Genomic DNA, 19,186 nt, shown 5'->3' with positions numbered 1-19,186 from the left:
TAAAGGTGATATAACAGATGCATTTTATTTATTCTCATTGGTACAATTTTTAAAGTGGCAGAATTTGTTAAAAGGGATAAAATGGTATGTTGAAAATGTTGTTGTTGTTACACGGGCGCCGCCATCTTGGATTTCAACATTCGGCAACGTCACTGGAATGGTAAGCTACTCCGTTGCTAACCAACACTAGCAGAGCAGCCATTGCATGCAGCCCCTGGATTTCGAGTCCGTAGTGAGCATTTTTTAGCGACAGACTATTTAGAGAGTTGTACTTTCAATACAACCGGTTCACTGGTGAGGGTTAGGCTAAACCTGAGGCTATTCCGTCAATGTTAAACTTTTCAGGCTGTAGTACAGGGCAGACCGATAGACCAATGGCAAGTACTAACACCACCGATGCTATGTAACCGCAGAGACAGGGCGCTGAAACCCTCACGTCAAGGCAGAGGACAGAGAAGTGTGTTAACTGTTATCATGATAGCAAGCTAAGCAAAGGGCTGGATGTAACGTTGTCACATACACAAACCATATTGTGTTCAATATAGCTTTATAGCGTTCAACAAAACTGAGACACTCATTCATTGAAATTGAGTAACAAAATCAAGCTATACGATCCAACCTAGGGAAAGAGCTAGCAGCTAACGTAAACACGTTGGAAGCACTTTTGTCAAACTCCACAAGCTAGCCACCACTCCGACTATATAAACCGTATAAATCATGACTCGTCTCGATAATAATGCGTTTACTAGCTGCTAATAAAACCACAGCAGGTCTGTAAACAGATTCCAATGTCCTACCCACCCTGAAGCTAGCTGATGTCCATCGTCTCAGGGCACATTGTTGATACAGAGGGAGTTCAGGTTTTTTTTTTTTTTTTACGTTTCTTCATTCGGATCCATTTGCGATCCATTCCATTCTGAATAAACAAACAACGCAGTTTACATGCTTCATCCTTGTTGCATTATTCACTAAGATAATAATTAATAAATGCACGCACAATTATCCGTTAACTTGATAAATGTTGCAGTCAGATATGTTTTATGCACAAACAAATGCCTTTCAACCTACACAATTCAGAAGTAAATGAATATGCAGCAATTTGTACAAATAGAGAGTCTGTAAGCCTACTATACGTGTTGTAGCCATTAAATAAGCTCATTTAGTTTCATTAAAATATATTTTTTTTATTATTATTATTATTTTCATCTATGTTGAATATAAAAAAGTTAACAGCATGAGTAAGATAGGATGCGCAATATATCGAGAGATATGGAGCGGGTCAGACATGATTTTGACCACTTAATTAAGATTTGCATTGTAGAAAGCCTTTCTTTAAAGTGAATTTCGTTTTGTATAAATTGTATCTTAATTTTAATATTTTTTTCAACCAATTGCCTGTATTTAATAAGCAAATATAGCAGACATTATAATCATGGAGGCGTCCGCGCGTCCACTTGCATTGCACGTGAACTGGAGCGCATCTCATCCTAACTTAACCGAAACTCAGTGTATGCCTTACACACATGAGAAATATAGAAAGCTTGAAATGTCTTTAAACGAAACAATTCAAAACGAAAATAAATAGGCTACTCTCTGATTATGTAATGATGTGCATTTCTCTCTGTATGGGGCGTTCACTACGGAGATTGCGATCGTCAGCTTAATCTTTGCAGCTGACACTGTTTATTAATATAAATAAATGCATGCGCGTCACCGGATTTACAAATGCACATCTTGCTTGTTGCACGCACACATATTACGAAATAACGAGATATTATGTTGAAATAATTAGGCTAATTATTAATTATCATTATTAATAATAAATCTATAAGAATATTTGATTGAATGCTGAATGTTGCTTGTTCAATTGAATACAATTAATACTTTAATTGTGATAATTAAAATAATTGATTATTACATATTAAGTGACCTATGTTTGCTCATTTATTAATACTATTTGTATATATCTAGCACCCCCTCAGCACCTGCGTTAAAAAATTCTCTGGCGCCGCCCCTGGTTATAACGGCCCACGTATTAAAAAAATGGTAGGTTTAAATCGGGCTTGGGTTCATAATTACAGTTAATGACTGTGTGTCAGGCCGGGCGTGTGGTGGTAGTCAGATACCCATGCCATTAAAATGACTCATTTTCGTCTGTGTATAGGACCTGCAGCTGCAGCTGCCTATATACCTTCGCAGGTTCTACCATGCCGGTGACGTCATCGGAATTGCCAGCGTTCTTATACTAACAAACGCAATTTTTGTGTTGCTTAAAAAAGAGCTATATTGATATTTTTAATTCAAATTTTTTGTGTAATTTACTTTTAATTGTCATAACCAACACATTATCAACTTTGATTATTTCAGTTCAGTTCATCTTTAAGGGTATAGGGGGCGATTTCAGATATTTTTTCCCATACTATGAGGCCTATGGGGGCCATCATCTGTTTGGCTACCCATATCCATATTCACACAGGTTTGGAACAACACAAGGATGAGTATGATGACAGAATTTCCACTTATTGGGTGAACTATCCCTTTAATGTCTGACTCCATGAATCGTTTAGAGCAGCTTTTCACTTGAAAGTGAATCTTTCCAGACAGTCTTTTGAAACCAAACAAATGTCTTGTCTGTCAGTGATGAAGAAGGATTTATTAAGCTGAACTTATTTGTGAATGGCTCTTTACTGCAGATAAAATTATTACCTGAACATTTAAAAAATATACACAAAATGTATAGTATTTTGGTAAGATTTTTTATTAATTTTCCTAAAGTTAGATTCAAATTATCATTGATTTGCTGCTCTACTATGATGTCTATTTATATTGGCCCATCTGTTAACAGTAGAGCTATTCTTGTCGAGGTAAACTCTAGTTTTGCACACTTGAGAGCGCTCGTCTATGACTCATAACGGGCTCAGAGTTTAGCATAGCCTTGTTAGGCCCTGCGGTTAGATACTGTAATAATAACATTTTGTAGGCAAACATCATCTTTCCAATGATAGTGTTAAATAGATTTGTGTTTTTGCACTGTCTGCTGAAGGAAGTTTTAATATAGAGCTATCAGTGAGTCACATGACATTATGATTCAGGCGGTTGCCGTCTCCCGTCTGTCATACACTGCTAGTGGTTAAAAAAAAAGTTTGCTACTGGAAAAGCATCACTGTTTAAAACAATGCATTATTTATTTATTTTTATTTACTTATTTTTAAAAGGATTGTTTCTTTGACATTAACAGATCAACATAAGATGTGTGAACCCAGGCGTGATAACAAGATTAGTGGAAACTTCTCAGAAATAATGAAGTGTTGCTTAAGCTGCAAATAACTAACTGAAACTAACACTTCTTATCTGTAGGGTCACAGCAGGAGTATGGGGTCATGGATATATAGAGAGATGCAAATGCTGCTGAAGACATACACATAGTAAATGATTAGTTTTGACACAGTGAACTAGTAATATTTCACATTCACACGGTAAGATCTCACAGAGAATATGTTTAGAGTAAACATTTTCCATTCTGTACTTTATTTTGCATAAAGAGGAAGTAAAATTGTGGAAGTTCTTCAACCCCACAAGATTCACAAGAACACACACACTATTCACAAGAACACACACTCACACTATTCACGCCTCAAGATATGCAAACACCGATACACATTAACCACAAACGTCCAGTACAGACACATTCTCTTGCTCATGCTCTCAACAGATGAAACCACTTTTCTTTCCAGATCTAAAGCTGAGGCCTTCTGTGGTTTGAGTCTGTTGAAGGCAACACTGTAAAAATACACCAAAGACATCTGTTTGCGGCTAATATTTATAACAAAATAAATGTATACTGTTATTCTGCAGATTCGTGTATATCAATCATTGACTTTTGATCTGAATGCATTGAGAATGTGCTGTTAGGACTTATAAAATGGCTATTAAAAGTCAGCTGGGATTTCCTGAACACAGACAGAGTAAAACTGAAAAATACCCTGTTGAAAATAAATATACTTGTGAACAAATATCTGAGCCGTCCCATGTGAGCTTTAACATCAGTCCCAGTAGGGCATGTTGTCATGTTTAGGTTATTAGGTTATCTATGTAACTTTGCACTCTCCCTCAAATTGTGTGCTAAATTATTGTATAATATATGTCTGTTCCATGTGGATGAGTTTTGGGATTGTTGAGAATCCACATGAGGGTTTTAAGAGCTCAGAGGAAAATATAGACTCACAAATCTAAAGTAAATGTTCAAAGCTATAGACCTTATGTAGCCCCGCCCCTTTTCAGCGCGGCGCTCGTTGTCTTTTGACTTCCGGTCTGTATTTTCACAGCGATTTTGCGTTTATTAATGAACGGCTCGTTTTAAAACCTTCCCGGTCGACTGACATTTGTTAAGTCATCTGCTTTAAACATTACAGTCCTCATGATAACTTTCGTTAACTTTACATTAAGTAAATCCACTTCAAAAGCTAATTACTCCTGGACAGCAATGCCATAGAAATATACAGAGCGACCGCAAAAACGGAAGTTAAAGTCCAACTGAAATCAAAATGGACCCTATTTACTTTGTTAGCGCATATTACTAGTCTTGTGGTGACCAATTAATCCGTGCAAGTTAAATCACGGAAAAAAATGTTTTGGCTTCGTAATCTTTAATCAAAATCTGAAAATGCCCCTCCTCTCTGCATTGGAGGACCTTCCCTGATGACGAATGCTTGACGGCTTGGGTTGAGAAACGCTTAACCACTCCCTTCAAATCGTTAGTCTGTAATGAGCGAGAGATGGAGAGGAGGAGCACTAGAGTAAAACCCTGCCCTCTGTTCAATATTCCTTTTCACTGGGAAATACGTCACAGCACTGGAGAAAAGTCGTTTGCAACTTCCGGTTCACGCGGACTTTAAAAGACAATATTCTAAAGATGGCGGCGCCCTCGTTTCTCTGGCGCATAAGGTCTATAGAAACTGTTGAATAAATGTAATCTCCCATGATGCTTAACTATCTCTGTGATTCTTTGAGCTTTTAACCTTTACTATAACTGAAACACACATCAACATGCATGATCACAATAATCAGGAAAGGTAAAAATAAAAAATTAATTTCACACAACACAAATAAAAACATTTTTGTGAAAAAGTCAAATTAATGTTCAGAGTTTACATGCACTTAAGAAATGGGTTTATTGCAGTGTTCAGAAATGTGGTGTAAGTGTCATGCTCTTAACCTGCGTACACAGTGGCTGATATCAGTAATCGGCTTTAACCAAACCTTTGTGTTACTTTAGTTATCTCTCACATACATGCACTCTTCAGAACACAGTAAGAACGCAGCTAATGCTTTTGCATGGTCATATTCTGCTACTAATGCAGTGCATGTAAGCATGAGCAACGCTTAGAATCTTAAACAGCTTGGTTGCAATACCAGCTTTCTAGTGTGCATGAAAACCCTATTGATAATAACACCAATAATGAGAAAAAAGCCTCACAGAGAGTTTAATTAACGTCTGGTGACGACACCGGCGTATATCACCTCATCCTCCTGTTTAACACTCTGAAAGAAAACACACACAAAACATACAAAGAGACAAATTGTCAATATTAATATTATGTAATATCAGGTTTAGTAAAAAAAAAAGTTAATAAAAAGAGCTAGAGGTGAAATGCAGAAAAGAAGAGAAAGCGTTTTTCAATAGTAGGCCTATAAGTGCCTTTATTTATGGCAGTTTTCTATCGCTCATTTGCACAGCATGTTGATGATATGTCAGCTTGTTGGTCAGGAAAGCTTGTCGGATTGGGCTCCTCGATTCTAGTTTGTGAGCTAGATGGGCTAGGAGGCAGAGATTGTATATCATCTGCTTATAGGGAACAGCAGTGCTGAGTACTAAAAATGCAATTAGGCAAATCAATTATACTAAGAAATGCTACCAAGTTAACAACAATTCATTCTGGTTTGTGTGAAATTGTGAAGAATAATATAAAACCAGTCTGCACACCACCAAGGTGAACTGGCTTAGTCTTGACTTCTTGTTGAGAGTGTTATTGGCAGCCACATGAACCCCAAGTGGTGCTCAAGCACGTGCCATTTGGCCTCTTGACTAGGTTGACTTGAATGCCTTTTTTGACAGACATTTTTTTAACTCTTTCCCCATAAAAAGTAATCAAGCGTAGAGCGTTAATTCTGGCAGGCAGGTCACCTCAGTCAAACTTGCATCAGCTGACTCTTAGCTGATCCACATCTATCTTTATGACGTCTATCACAGCATCCTTATACAGTCCATTCAGTATTATCAGCACTATCATCACGTTGCCCAGGACCTAATTAGATGGTGAAAGTCTACATACAAAAAATAGTCATTCCACTAGCAAAGCAATAATCAAAATCCACGCAGAATTTGCATTGGATGCAAGTTTGTTGAACCTTAAATATGCGGATTTGCCACATTGACTTATAAAAAACTGCTTGGTTTGTAACTGACCTCCAAGTAAGGCAAGCGGTGCTCATGCATCACTGCATTACTGACAATGGACTCTTTCAAAGAGTTTAGCTAAGGTTGGCTTTAAGAGAAAGATACAGACAAGAAGCCGGAAATACAGAAAAAGCAGCATCCTCATCATTTGGCTAATGTTTACTCTCCGAATGTGTCTTCAATGCAAATAAGTCAACTTTTCCTATAAATCATCATTGCTTGTTTAATCAGGTATCAGCAACATCCTTGTTGCTTTGGCTTTTCTGGTTATTATTGGCAACATGCTTGATGCTTAAGGCTTTCTAGTAATTATTGTTCTTGCCCAGAACATAATCATACAGTCAATCTAAACTGTTTGCATTTTTCACACATTTTTTATGGCCCCAATAATATTTGGTTGAATATGTAAACAGTGAATATATCACAGAATGAACAGCCTCTATTAAAAAAAAAGGAAAAAAAAAAGATGATTCTTTTTTATCAGCCCTTAAATGTGGTTTTCATGTGGAGTTTCATTTAAAAAATAAATAAAAAAAATCAAACAGAAAGCTGAGAAAATTAGGTTTTCAGAACAATGATTCAGATTCGGAACAATCATCAAAACACAGATCAAGATCAGGTCCATCAACACTCCCAAAACTTCTCTTCATGGGTTTCAACATTTTTCATGGTGATGTTGAGCCGATTTTATTTACAGGACGTAAATGTATGTCCTGTATGTCATTTTTTGACTGTACCAAAGCATTAATATAACGTAATATGTTTGCAGAGATTTAGAAAACATTAAATTCACAAACTTGTTTCTACTTGTAATGCTACAGCCAGTTATTTTACTTTGAAATGTGCGTTCCGTGTCAGAATGTTTGTTTTTGACTGTGTGATGCTAACAATTACTAACAACACTAACAATTTACCCAATAGTGTTTCGACAAACCGTTTTGCCATTTGGTGAAAAACACAGCGTACTGCAGCCAGGGAAGCCTGCTATGAACTGGTCCAGAGATCACAGATTCTACCTTACCTAAAAAGCCTCAGTATCCATCTAAAAATCTCTATGACCTGAGGCATATTAAAATGCAGATACATTAGCTGATCAACTGACAGTGTAAAGCTTGTGTCCTTCCGTTGTCCATTCTGCTCGCTTTGGTAACACGTGCAAGCGTGAGTATGAGTTGGACGGGCTGGGAAAAAAAACCCTCCAAAATTTTGAATTTGGACTGCAGTACCCATTTCAATTGCTGGCTGTCAATATTACCGTAACGATGAATCTGAGGCATCTGAGGCACTTGGATTAAGATCCATGTGCGGATTATTGGGCAGTGATAGAATAAGAATACAAACAGGCATGAGTCGTGATAAACAGATCAACAACAGCAGCGTAGGCAGAGCAGTAATCAGGGTCATGGCAGGCAGTCAGCAAACAGACAATAATCCAGACAACAAGGCAATGGTCAAAAGGGAGGTAGCAAATGGTTAAGAGAACGGAATCCAAACAAGGTCATCAAACAGAGAAGAACGTTCAGAAATGTAGCCCTTGGCAATACAAGATTTGGTACTGAACCTAGCGTGCTCATAGCTCAAATAATCTGTGAAATGGCTGACAGGTTTGACCGTGAGGATTCTGGGAATTGTAGTCCAGAGTTTAATACTCAGGAGTGGGTGACCAATGGAAGGATTTTCAGGGGTGGCACTCGTGACAATTACATACAGCACCTTTAAATCTGTAGTTGACTCAGCAATCTTTGTTGCATTATGTGCCAAAGGTGACAGTTCAAAAATGGGGAAAAGCAGTTTTCAAGTTTTTTCTCCCCTAAAGTTTGCATGTCTGTAAGAATGACAGCTAGTAGTCGAAATAGTTACTGTAGTCCAAATTCAAAATATTGGAGATCATTGTTTCCCCCGCCCCCTCCTCCTCAGACTCGTTGCTCACTCGACGTTGTCAATTTAAGGATACGCAACAGGAACAAGCGCAATTGACAATGAAAGCTGAGGAGACTTACACACTGTAATTTGATGAGTTGATTTATCCGCGTTTTTAGATGATACCTAGGCTTTTTAGATTGAGTAGCATCTGCAATCTCTGACCCAGTTTGTCTGCTGGCTACAATTTGCTGTGTTTCCTGCACACTGGCATCCTGGGGTGTCAAACGACTATTGGATGAACTGGCAGTGGGCGGAGTCACTCAAACCAAAACATAAACAGACATTCCAACACAGAATGCACATTTCAAAGTAAAATAACTGGCTGTAGAAGTGTTTTTCCGAGAAACGAGTATGTGAACTCAGCATGTTACCTAAATATTATGCAAACATATTATGGTATTTTTATGCTTTAGTAGAGTCAAAATGTTACATACAGCACCTTTAATATCCTTTTAGATTCTGGGTTAGATTCAAGGCCATAATGGGATCTCGATGAGCAGCTCGATGTCCAAATTGTTGAATATTACCCGTTTTCAGTGGTCAAAAACCAAATGGGGCACACAACTGATAATTATTGCATTTAAAGGAGGGTGTCTGAAGAATAATTAATGTTGAAACTAGAAACATATCTATCAAAACAATAGTGCCAAAAATCCACTGAAATGGTCAAGTTGAAGCTCATTAACTTGATCTCATTAGTCTGTTCATAAGACTATATTTGAATCAGTATCAGAGATATATGGAAGAATGTATTTTGTTGATTTTAACAGCTTTTTCATGCCTTTTTCAAGTTTCATGCCTCCTAGGAATGTGTTTTCTCTCCGCACACATTGAATTCACATCATTAAACGTCCAATGCTTAAAAAACCGAACCTGGATTCATCTGTTTTGACAAATTTTAGGCCAATTTCTAATTTGCCATTTGTTTCTAAATTTCTTGAAAAAATGATTCTATTACAGTTACAGAGTTATTTAGCTGAGAACTCATTATTTGAAATATTTCAGTCTGGCTTTTGAAAATGTCATTCCACAGAGACCGCATTGGTCAGAGTTCTTAATGATATTTTAATTACTTGCGACTCTGGTGATATTACAGTACTTGTTCTTCTCGATTTAACAGCAGCGTTTGATACTATTGACCATACTATCCTAATTGACCGTCTAAGGCACTATGTTGGTATAGGAGGTACAGCTCTGAAATGGTTAGTATCATTTTTAACTAATAGGAGTTTCTCAGTTAAGATGGGCGAACATTATTCGAGTAAAGCACATCTGCACTATGGAGTTCCGCAGGGCTCAATCTTAGCTCCATTATTATTTTCTTTATATATGCTTCCTCTTGGGTCCATTTTTAAAAAAACACGGTCTATCTTTTCATTGCTACGCAGACGACACACAGGTCTATTTGCCCATGAAACGAGAGTCCTTAAGCCTAACATCCCTTACAGCATGCCTAGAGGAGGTAAAGGCATGGCTTTCTTTAAATGTCTTAATTTTTAATGAAAAGAAAACCGAAATCATTATTTTTAGTCCATCTGAGCTATCAAAATCTGTAAACTTGAATCTGGGTGAGATGTCCGTGTACCTGAGACCCTGGGTGAAAGATTTGGGTTTTGTTTTGGATGATAATCTAAAATTTGATCGCCAAAAAAACTCGTGTTTTTATCAGCTACGTCTGCTCGTTAAAGCTAAACCATTTCTCTCATTTAAAGATCTTGAGAAATTAATTCACATTTTTATCTCATCGAGACTATTGTAACTCATTATATCTGGGAATTAGTCAGCAAAAACTATCTCGTTTACAATTTGTCCAAAATGCTACGGCCCGTTTTCTGTGCGGAAAAAAAAGAGAGAGCATATCACCCCGATTCTAAGATCATTGCACTGGTTACCAGTGTGTTACAGAGTAGAATTTAAAGTATTACTTTTAGTTTATAAATCTTTAAATGGATTTAGCACCAACGTATCTTTCAGAATTACTAACAAAAGCCTGCAAGGTCTCTACGCTCTTCAAATCAGGCCTAAAGCCCCGTTCACACCGCCAGCGACACGCAGCGACAAAGCGACATGATCCCATTCATTTCAATGGAGCGCTGGCGACATCCGGCGGCACGAGCGACAGTGACCGTTGGCGACAGAATGTGGGCGTGTCAAGCGACACGAGACGCGCGACAAAAGTTCAGAAATTTCAACTTTATGCAAATGAGAAGCGATTTTCGCGAGCGACAACCAATAGGAAAGAAGACTTTCAGTGGAGTTCAGCTAACGCCACCGTCTCGAGTGCAGGCAAGAAGAGTTCGAGGGCGATTTCACTGCTTTATATGATTTGACTGTATGGATATAATAAAATGATGCATGGAAAAGAAACTGTCGACATTCTCAGTGAGTTTAATTCACACATTTAGTTCGAGTGTTGTAATTTCATGATGCAAGTTTAGCACTGCTGCAGACAGTTCATTTTACAGTTTCCCCTGCATTATGTGGATTATAAGGGACAAGAAATGGATTATTTGTCAAATTCGAATGACGTTTTAGTAACTATTGACAGTATGAGTGAGTTTAATTTGTTGATTGATCGATCGTTAATGTAGTTAAATATTTAATGCACTGCACTGCTGTGGTTAATATAACAACACTCTCCCAACAGCATAATATTAATATATATATACATATAATATTTTAAATCTTTTAAGACCAATTCCTAGTCAAATTAGAATTATATCTCAGTTTTATATAACACTTGTGATGGTATATGCTCAGACGTGCAGTCTACCAATAACATTAGAGCGACAACACTAGGAACGCCCACAAGCGACTTCACTGTACATAGACTAGCGACATGCAGCGACAAAATCGCTGGCGGTGTGAACGGGGCTTTACTGTCTACCCCAAAATCGCGGCTAAAGCGCAGAGGAGATCGAGCGCTTTGCATCGCTGCACCAAGACTTTGAATACTCTCCCAATTAGTTTAAGACAGGCTCCATCTCTTATTACTTTTAAATCCAAACTTTTTCATTTTCAAAAGCTTTCGATTAAACACTGTCTTTTTGTATGTGCTTACATGTGTTTTTTAAAGTTTCTCATTATATGTTATTTGTGAGTCTATGTATAAAGCACATTGGTCAACAGCTGTTGTTTTTAATTGTGCTATATAAATAAATTGTCATTGTCAAACTGTTCGTTTTTTAAAATAAGTTTGCTCTTAGTTCGTAATTTGATGCTAAAAAAACGGGAATGTGATGTCATGATTGACAGCTGTGTGATTGACAGCTTCTCTGAGCAAAGTAGTCACTGAGGCACCAACAGACTTTTTTTGGATTTTCGGGAGAAGTGGGTGGAGCTGAGGTGCCTGTTGCTGAAACCACACCCACCTAGCTCGACGTGATCGAGTTAGCTCAAATGTGCTACCGCACAGGGCATCGCGCTATGTTGATGACAGTTGTTGATAGCCAATAGTTAAAGTTCCTGTTTTTGCCCCTTGAAATATTATAATAGTTAAAAGATATAGCTACAAGTGAGACTGTGTATCGTGATTCTGTACTATTCTTCTAGTTAAAAATGTATTATGCGAATCCAAAGGCGTGGGTGAAGTAATGGGTGTATTAAATAATCCCGAAAAAAAGTATTAAACACGGCAGAGATGCCAAGTTAGTGACGGCTAACAGACAGCAGACAAATGGCTTGTAGTGACAGCAGCGGCAATCCACTTGTCACTCAAGTGGCCACGCCCTTAATTATGCAGAACTTTAAGGCTTAATATAATTTAAACAGATGAGTTATGAAAAAAATTCACCCCCTCACGGTTTTCATGAAGAGCAAAATCATGAAGGGCCAAAACCGATTTTTGTACCAGGCTGTAAACATATTTTTTTCTGCTGTAAAGTTGGGCATTTTAACCATAGACCAGGGGTGTCCAAACTCAGTCCTAGAGGGCCAGTGTCCAGCAGAGTTTAGCTCTAGCCTGCCTCAACACCCCTACCTGGAAGTTTCTAGAATGCCTAGTAAGACCTTGATTATCTGGTTCAGGTGCGTTTAATTGGGGTTGGAGCTAAACTCTGCAGGACAGTGGCCCTCCAGGAGCAGGATTGGACATCCCTGCAATAGACAGTAAAATAAATGGACACAGCGAAAACATTTTTTTTTTTATTATATTAAAAAATATTATTATTATTTTATATTACAGTCTAAATTACAGTCTGTTTTTTTATATTACAGTCTTATTACAGTCTATTTTATAATAATATTATTATTTTTTATTACAGTCTATTCCCATAGACTTCAACAGAGAAAAGTGAAGCAAATTAGAAGCACTCACTTCCTGATGGCTGAGCGTACTGCGCAGACTCAAACTGAGCTTGACGACGTAGATGTGACGTGAGCAACCTGACTGACAGTTGTAAGTCTTCTAGTAGCTGTGCCAAGAGAAATCTGAATCATTCCCTTCCGAAACTTGCAGAGACGGAGAGCGTGAGTAGGAGCTGTCCATGAGCTAGGAGCAGGAGCAACTTTGACTCTCTATGGGCTTCTCCCTTGACTTTATCGGACTTTATGCCTCCATGTCCCCCCGATTGACTGTGAGTTTCTCCTCGTGTCTATACGGTAATTTCCAGAGAGTCACGTGGTTATGACGCAATCGCTAGCCTATTTTTACAAAAAACTGCTTCTACGGGGCCATAGCGTAAGCTACAAGGTAATGTTTCTTTAGAAATAAACAATGGACAAATTTGACCCTGGACCACAAAACCAGTCACATGGGTCAATTTTCTGAAATTGAGATTTATACATCACCTGAAAGATGAATAAATAAGCTTTCCATTGATGTTTGTTAGAATAGGACAATATTTGGCTGAGATACAACTATTTGAAAATTTGGAATCTGAGGGTGCAAAAAAATCGAAACATTGAGAAAATCACCTTTAAATTTGTCCATTTATGTTCGTGATTGTGCTGCATTCACTCACAAAAATAAATGTTTTATATATTTTTACGGTTGGAAATTGACAAAATATCTTCATGGAACATAATCTTTACTTAATATCCTAATAATTTTTGGCATAAAAGAAAAATCTATAATTTTGACCCATACAATGTATTGTTGGCTATTGCCACAAATATACCCGCCTCAGATGTAAAGTTATTCGCTGTCAAAATGACGCCAAAATGAATGGGAGTCAATGGAATGCTAACAGCAGGTGATGGCTTGTTAGCCAATGCTGGCCCTCTGGGATGGTACGCTAGCCGAGAGCTCGATTACCCCCCTGATTTAATACTCCACTTTTTTCGAAAATATGCTCATTTTACAACTCCCCCAGAGTTAAACAGTTGAGTTTTACCGTTTTAGAATCCATTCAGCCGAACTCCGGGTCTGACGGTACCACTTTTAGCATAGCTTAGCATAGATCATTGATTCTGACGAGTCCAGTAGCATTTCTTTCAAAATGACCATAGAGTTTTAATATTTTTCCTATTTAAAACTTGACTCTTCTGTAGTTAAACCGTGTACTAAGATCGACGGAAAATGAAAAGTTGCGATTTTCTAAGCCTATATGGCTAGGAACTACTCTCATTCCAGCGTAATAATCAAGGAACTGTGTGGCTGTACCATGAGTGCAGCAGGCGTAATGATATGACGCAGCGCCTGAAAATAGGTCTAATAGGTTAGACAAACTTAGTCCCGGTCACGTTGGAAGAAGTTACCGAGCTGGGGACTATTTTCATGCGCTGCGTCATATCATTACGCCTGCTGCACCCATGGTACAGCCGCACAGTTCCTTGATTATTACGCCGGAATGAGAGTAGTTCCTAGCCATATAGGCTTAGAAAATCGCAACTTTTCATTTTCCGTCGATCTTAGTACACGGTTTAACTACAGAAGAGTCGAGTTTTAAATAGGAAAAATATTTAAACTCTTTGGTCATTTTGAAAGAAATGCTACTGGACTCGTCAGAATCAATGATCTATGCTAAGCTATGCTAAAAGTGGTACCGTCAGACCCGGAGTTCGGCTGAATGGATTCTAAAACGGTAAAACTCAACTGTTTAACTCTGGGGGAGTTGTAAAATGAGCTTATTTCCGAAAAAAGTGGAGTATCGCTTTAACATGGGGGATATATGGAATTGACTCCCTTTCGGAGCCTGTCTCTAGCGGCCAGTCGATGAACTGCAGTTTAATTCACTTTCGTTTTGGCTTCAAGAGAGAGAGACTGGAAGGTTCCCGCTCAGTTTAAACACACAGATTATAGCTATTTCCTCCAGAAACTAACTCTACGAACATGGAAAACAATGATAGATGGACCTCTTAACCTTTACGCTGAGGAGAAAATCCAACACAACTTTTAGGGGACCAAGCCAAACATGATTATGTATTTCTGCTCAGCTAGCAACACTGGACATCAACCACACGGCAAATGCTAATAACTTTTCATTACTGTCTACTTTCTATGTATAACAGTTCTATCTAATAACGTATTAGACCGGACTGTTAGACAGATCGTAAACTAATGAACATGAAGAATGTGAGCACTGTGTGCTCAGGCTCTGGCATTCTCAGCGCTGCCAAAATAAAAGTCACAACAACAAGCGTGGCTTAAGTCACTTAAGAGCTCCTAATAGCGGTGTGAATGCAACCAGGAAAATGTTCCTATGGGAACCATTAGTTCTCGGGGAACCACCCTGAATAAAAGCCCCTATAGTCACAGATCGAGTAGTATCCACTGCTAAGGAGCATATTCAGTGGAATCACTGATAATACCTCAAACTTTGAAACATTTAAGGGCTCTGACACTTGAAATAATTAACAATGGGTAATTCAAAATGAATGTTCCAAAAGAGAAGTGTATTAAGAACCAGAATCTAAAAGGATATCGAGATATCTTTAACACTTGAGTTACAGGCACGCAAACTCAGGAAAAATAATACTTACGGCACTCAGACAGGAATGTTCTATGCAATTGTTTTGATAAAGAGAAACAAGATACATTTCTACTTTCAATATGATTTATTCTTCAGAAATTACTTTTTTTTTAAAGAAAAAAGTATTAGCTGTATCCAAAGTGACCCACATTTGGTTTTTGACCACTAAAAATGAGTACAATTTGACAATCTTACATTGAAATCCCAGTATTTCTGGAATTAAAACATATAGGGCCTTAAAAATTAAGATATTAAAAGAAAAGTTTGTTAAGGAAGAAAATCTAAAAGGATATTAAGATATTTTAATGCTTCTTGAGTTACAGGCATGCAAATTTGAGGGGAAACACAAGTGCCATTTTTGAACTGCCACTGTTGGCATATAATGCAACAAAGATTGCTAAAGTCAACAGAATTTACTAATAGACCTACCAATCTCTGTGTAAAAATGTTTTGTGAAAGATGTGATGTCTCAGCAGATGGGGTGAAGATTGGGAACTAAACATTTGTTTCACATAATTTGTTTTGGGTGGACTTCCCATTTAACTGTATCCACATGTGCTGCACAATCTTTTCTCAGAACTAACCTTTTCCTTTTCTCATATTTTTTTACTTAATCTGCTGAGGCAGTCATTTTTAGTGAATGTATGAAGTCGACAGAAACATAGAACAAGTTTCAATTCCAGATTTCAAACTCTAGTGTGGTTTTTAAGATTAATATCTTATTCATCTTATCTTAAATAAAAAATAAAATAAAAACATTGGGAAGCATACCCATTCACACTTACACAGGGATACACTAAACATATCTAAATGTGACTGCTGAAAATAACACAGATGACACGATCTTACCGTTTTCGGTGGGTTTCTTTTGTAGAATGTCGGATCGGCGTAGGTTATCTCTTCTTCAATGGTCTCAGCTGTAATATTATTATTATTATTAAATAGATTTAATCTACAATCTATAATCCTTTTTATCATTCAAATACATTATACATTTAAGGTGCATTATGAAAAATAGAGCTTTATATCCAGGCTACACTTTTTATTGTAATAATTAATATATGAATTATTATTATTATTATTATTATTATATATCAGCAGTGGATAACACTTGCCCTGTTGGTCTGTTTTTCTGTGTTTCCTGTAGATGAAGAAGATCACGACCACAGCAATGAGCAACAGAGATCCAGCAGCAGCAGCAGCAGAGATCAACACTATCAGAGAGACTGGGTCTGGAGAATCGGAAGTAGGAAATGAGGTAGGACCTGAAGGATGTGAAGAAGAACTTGAAGAAGAACCTGAAGAACGTGAAGAAGAACCTGAAGTAGGATGTGATGTAGGACGTGAAGTAGAGGTTGGGTCTGGTGTTGTAGCGGCTGAAGAGGGACAGTTATTAGTGTGAGTGAGGCAAAAGTAGTAGATCTGTTACAAACAGATGTTATTATGAAACGTGTACTATAAAAGTGAATGTCAATCAGTCAAAGTTTATTGGTAATAAAATTGTGTTCATCATAAACTCAATATAGTTTCAATAAGAATTGCAAATGAAATGCTTGGTTTTAGTTCTTCAGAGTAAATGTGAATAATAGCATCATGTCAAATACAGCCGTATAAGGCACATCATGGCAAATAAAACAGTGAGATGTGTCCCCAAAGACCTCAATCAGGTGTGTATTAAACATAGACTAACAATTGTAGTGATAGAAAATGGAGCGAATGTGTCTTGTTTGAACAATGCGAAATAATAATATTCGGTGTGTATTGTGTGGGAGTAGTGGCTGTCCTGTTCTTATCGCTTCATCAATCGGCTCTGAGGCCTGGTCGTATCTGTACCTGTCCATGTTTGCATGGCATGTATATTTAGAATTAGCAATATTGGTTTGATATGAAAAAAATATATTGTTGCACAATTATTTGACACTATCCATGGTCAGAAACAAGAGACCTGTCTCCTGGACAGTTTTCAATCCCTCTAGACTTAAATTATATTTGAAATGGAATTACAGTGTCATTGTAAAAATGTGTAAAAAACAAACAAAAAAAACCCATATATATATAAAAATGTTGTGCAATATTAAGAATAATTATGAAAATAAATATGCAAAGGCTGTAATATATAATAGAGTGAGCTGTAATTCTCTGCTCACCATAGACATTAACAGTGAATGTGGTCTTGCTTCCTCTGATGGTCACTTCATAAAGTCCAGAGTCTGTGATTCTGGTGTTCATGATGGTCAGAGATCCAGTTTGATTATCCACCTTCAGTCTGTCTCTGAATCTCCCATCAGTGCCGTTAGATATGAAGATCTCATCAAGCTCTATATTGATTTGAGCTATTAGAGGCCCATTAGTTCCAAACCTCCAGTCAATCACATCATCATCCTTTAGTTCAGTATCAGAGTTTAGAGTGACTGAATCTCCCTCCATCACTGACACTGACTTCACTGCATCGCCACCAAACACACCTGGAGAACAAACAGCAGTTTATCAGTCACACATAATATAGGTAAAATCTAGCTTGGTTTAACAAAGATTTTATCTTTTAAACAAGTTTTGAAATTATTACAAACTTTGGAAGGCAGAAAGTTTGAAATAGCAAAAAAAAAAAAAAAAAAAAGTGTGGAAGTTAAATGGCAGAAAGCAAAACAGTATTCTGAATTCACATATTCATATTATAAGTTTGTAAGTGTTAAGACTTAAACATGTAAATAAAAGAGTGGAAGTTCTGCTTTTTTTATTTATTGATAAAGTTCATTACAAATCCACAAAAATAACACATTACTGGAAAAATATAAACACCTTGAACCTTCAAATGAGACTGACAGTACAGATGTTCTGTTTGGTATCATAAGCCACGTTCACACAGCAACAGAATACAGTTGTCTGTCCTGTATTTGAGCAAAGAGCCTAAAATTCATGATTTAACAGGACATTTAGATAAATATGTAAATAATTGGTAAATAAATTAAGCCACCTTTATTTACCTAGTGCTTTATACAATACATATTGTTTCAAATCAGCTAATGATTATTCAAGTAATACTGGGAATCAAAACAACAGCAAATCTTCTGACTGATTTAATAGTTTTATAAAAAGCTGTACTAACTGCATAACAACAACACACACACACACACACACACACACAAAAAAAACTTACCAATCAGAAGGCAAAAGCACAGCCAGAAAAAAAAACTTGTTTCTTCTTTAAACATTTTCTTCCACCCACTTAAAATGTGTTTAAAAATGACCTGAGAGCAATGTGGACTGTAGTTAAGTCGTGTAGGAAAACTGTAGATCTGCTTCTGTCTTTGTGTCTCGGCTGAGTGAGTATGCGTGTGGCGTGTGGCGTGTTGGCGCTGTCATCCAGTTTCACAGCAGTTCTGTTTTTTTCATTCATGTTTTCATTGGGCCATGTCTGTCACTGTGTTAAACTATACACTGTTAGACTTTGCCGTAATTTTGCAGTTACTTACCGCAAAAAAAGCCCAGTAAAATAACATTTATATGATTTATGGTTAACTACTGTAATATGCAATGCAGATGAAGATTGAAGATTTCATGAAGTGTGTATATGCTTCTGTTGAAAAGGACTGCATCTCTGCAGTACATATGTATGGGCATATATGCCAAGCACTGTACATACAATTAAGTTGTAATCATTGCCTTGTAATTCATGGGATGACTGCACTTCTGTTCATTGTGTACACAACTTGTATTAGTCATAGGGCTATATGCATATTGTATTTGTACTCCGTGTCCTGGCCACATTCCACCCATTGGCCCTTACCAATCATGGCCTCCTAATAATCCCCTTCCATTGAATTGGCTATATCACTCTCTCTCCTCTCCACCTATAGCTGGTGTGTGGTGAGCGCACTGGCGCCGTTGTACTGTG

General features: G+C 37.4%; 1 protein-coding gene across 9 annotated transcripts in view; it reads right to left on the bottom strand.

Annotated features, from left to right (window-relative positions):
* The window catches only part of LOC311294935 (uncharacterized protein), a 60,213-nt gene extending 41,231 nt beyond the window's left edge, over positions 1 to 18,982 (bottom strand). For 2 of the 9 annotated variants that reach the window (XR_014628145.1, XM_084416044.1), the window contains exons 1-6: positions 18,449 to 18,978; positions 17,439 to 17,756; positions 16,611 to 16,667; positions 16,407 to 16,523; positions 16,141 to 16,208; positions 5,477 to 5,541 (exon numbers count right to left, since the gene is read on the bottom strand). Coding sequence is in view for 4 of the 9 variants with exons in the window: in XM_084416044.1 (XP_084272170.1) it covers positions 5,488 to 5,541; positions 16,141 to 16,208; positions 16,407 to 16,523; positions 16,611 to 16,667; positions 17,439 to 17,756; positions 18,449 to 18,503 (669 nt within the window). In the remaining 5 variants the exon portion in view is untranslated. Of the gene's footprint in view, positions 1 to 5,476; positions 5,542 to 16,140; positions 16,209 to 16,406; positions 16,668 to 17,438; positions 17,757 to 18,448 lie in introns of all 9 variants that reach the window. The other 7 variants (XR_014628143.1, XM_084416045.1, XR_014628146.1 and 4 more) reach the window with 5 other exon arrangements.
* Positions 18,983 to 19,186: the final 204 nt, after the last annotated feature.

This window comes from Rutilus rutilus, assembly GCF_951802725.1.
Source record: "Rutilus rutilus genome assembly, chromosome: 8".
Classification (NCBI taxonomy): domain Eukaryota; kingdom Metazoa; phylum Chordata; class Actinopteri; order Cypriniformes; family Leuciscidae; genus Rutilus; species Rutilus rutilus.
Note: the sequence above shows the minus strand (reverse complement) of the source record. Positions and strands in the feature narration are given on the sequence as shown.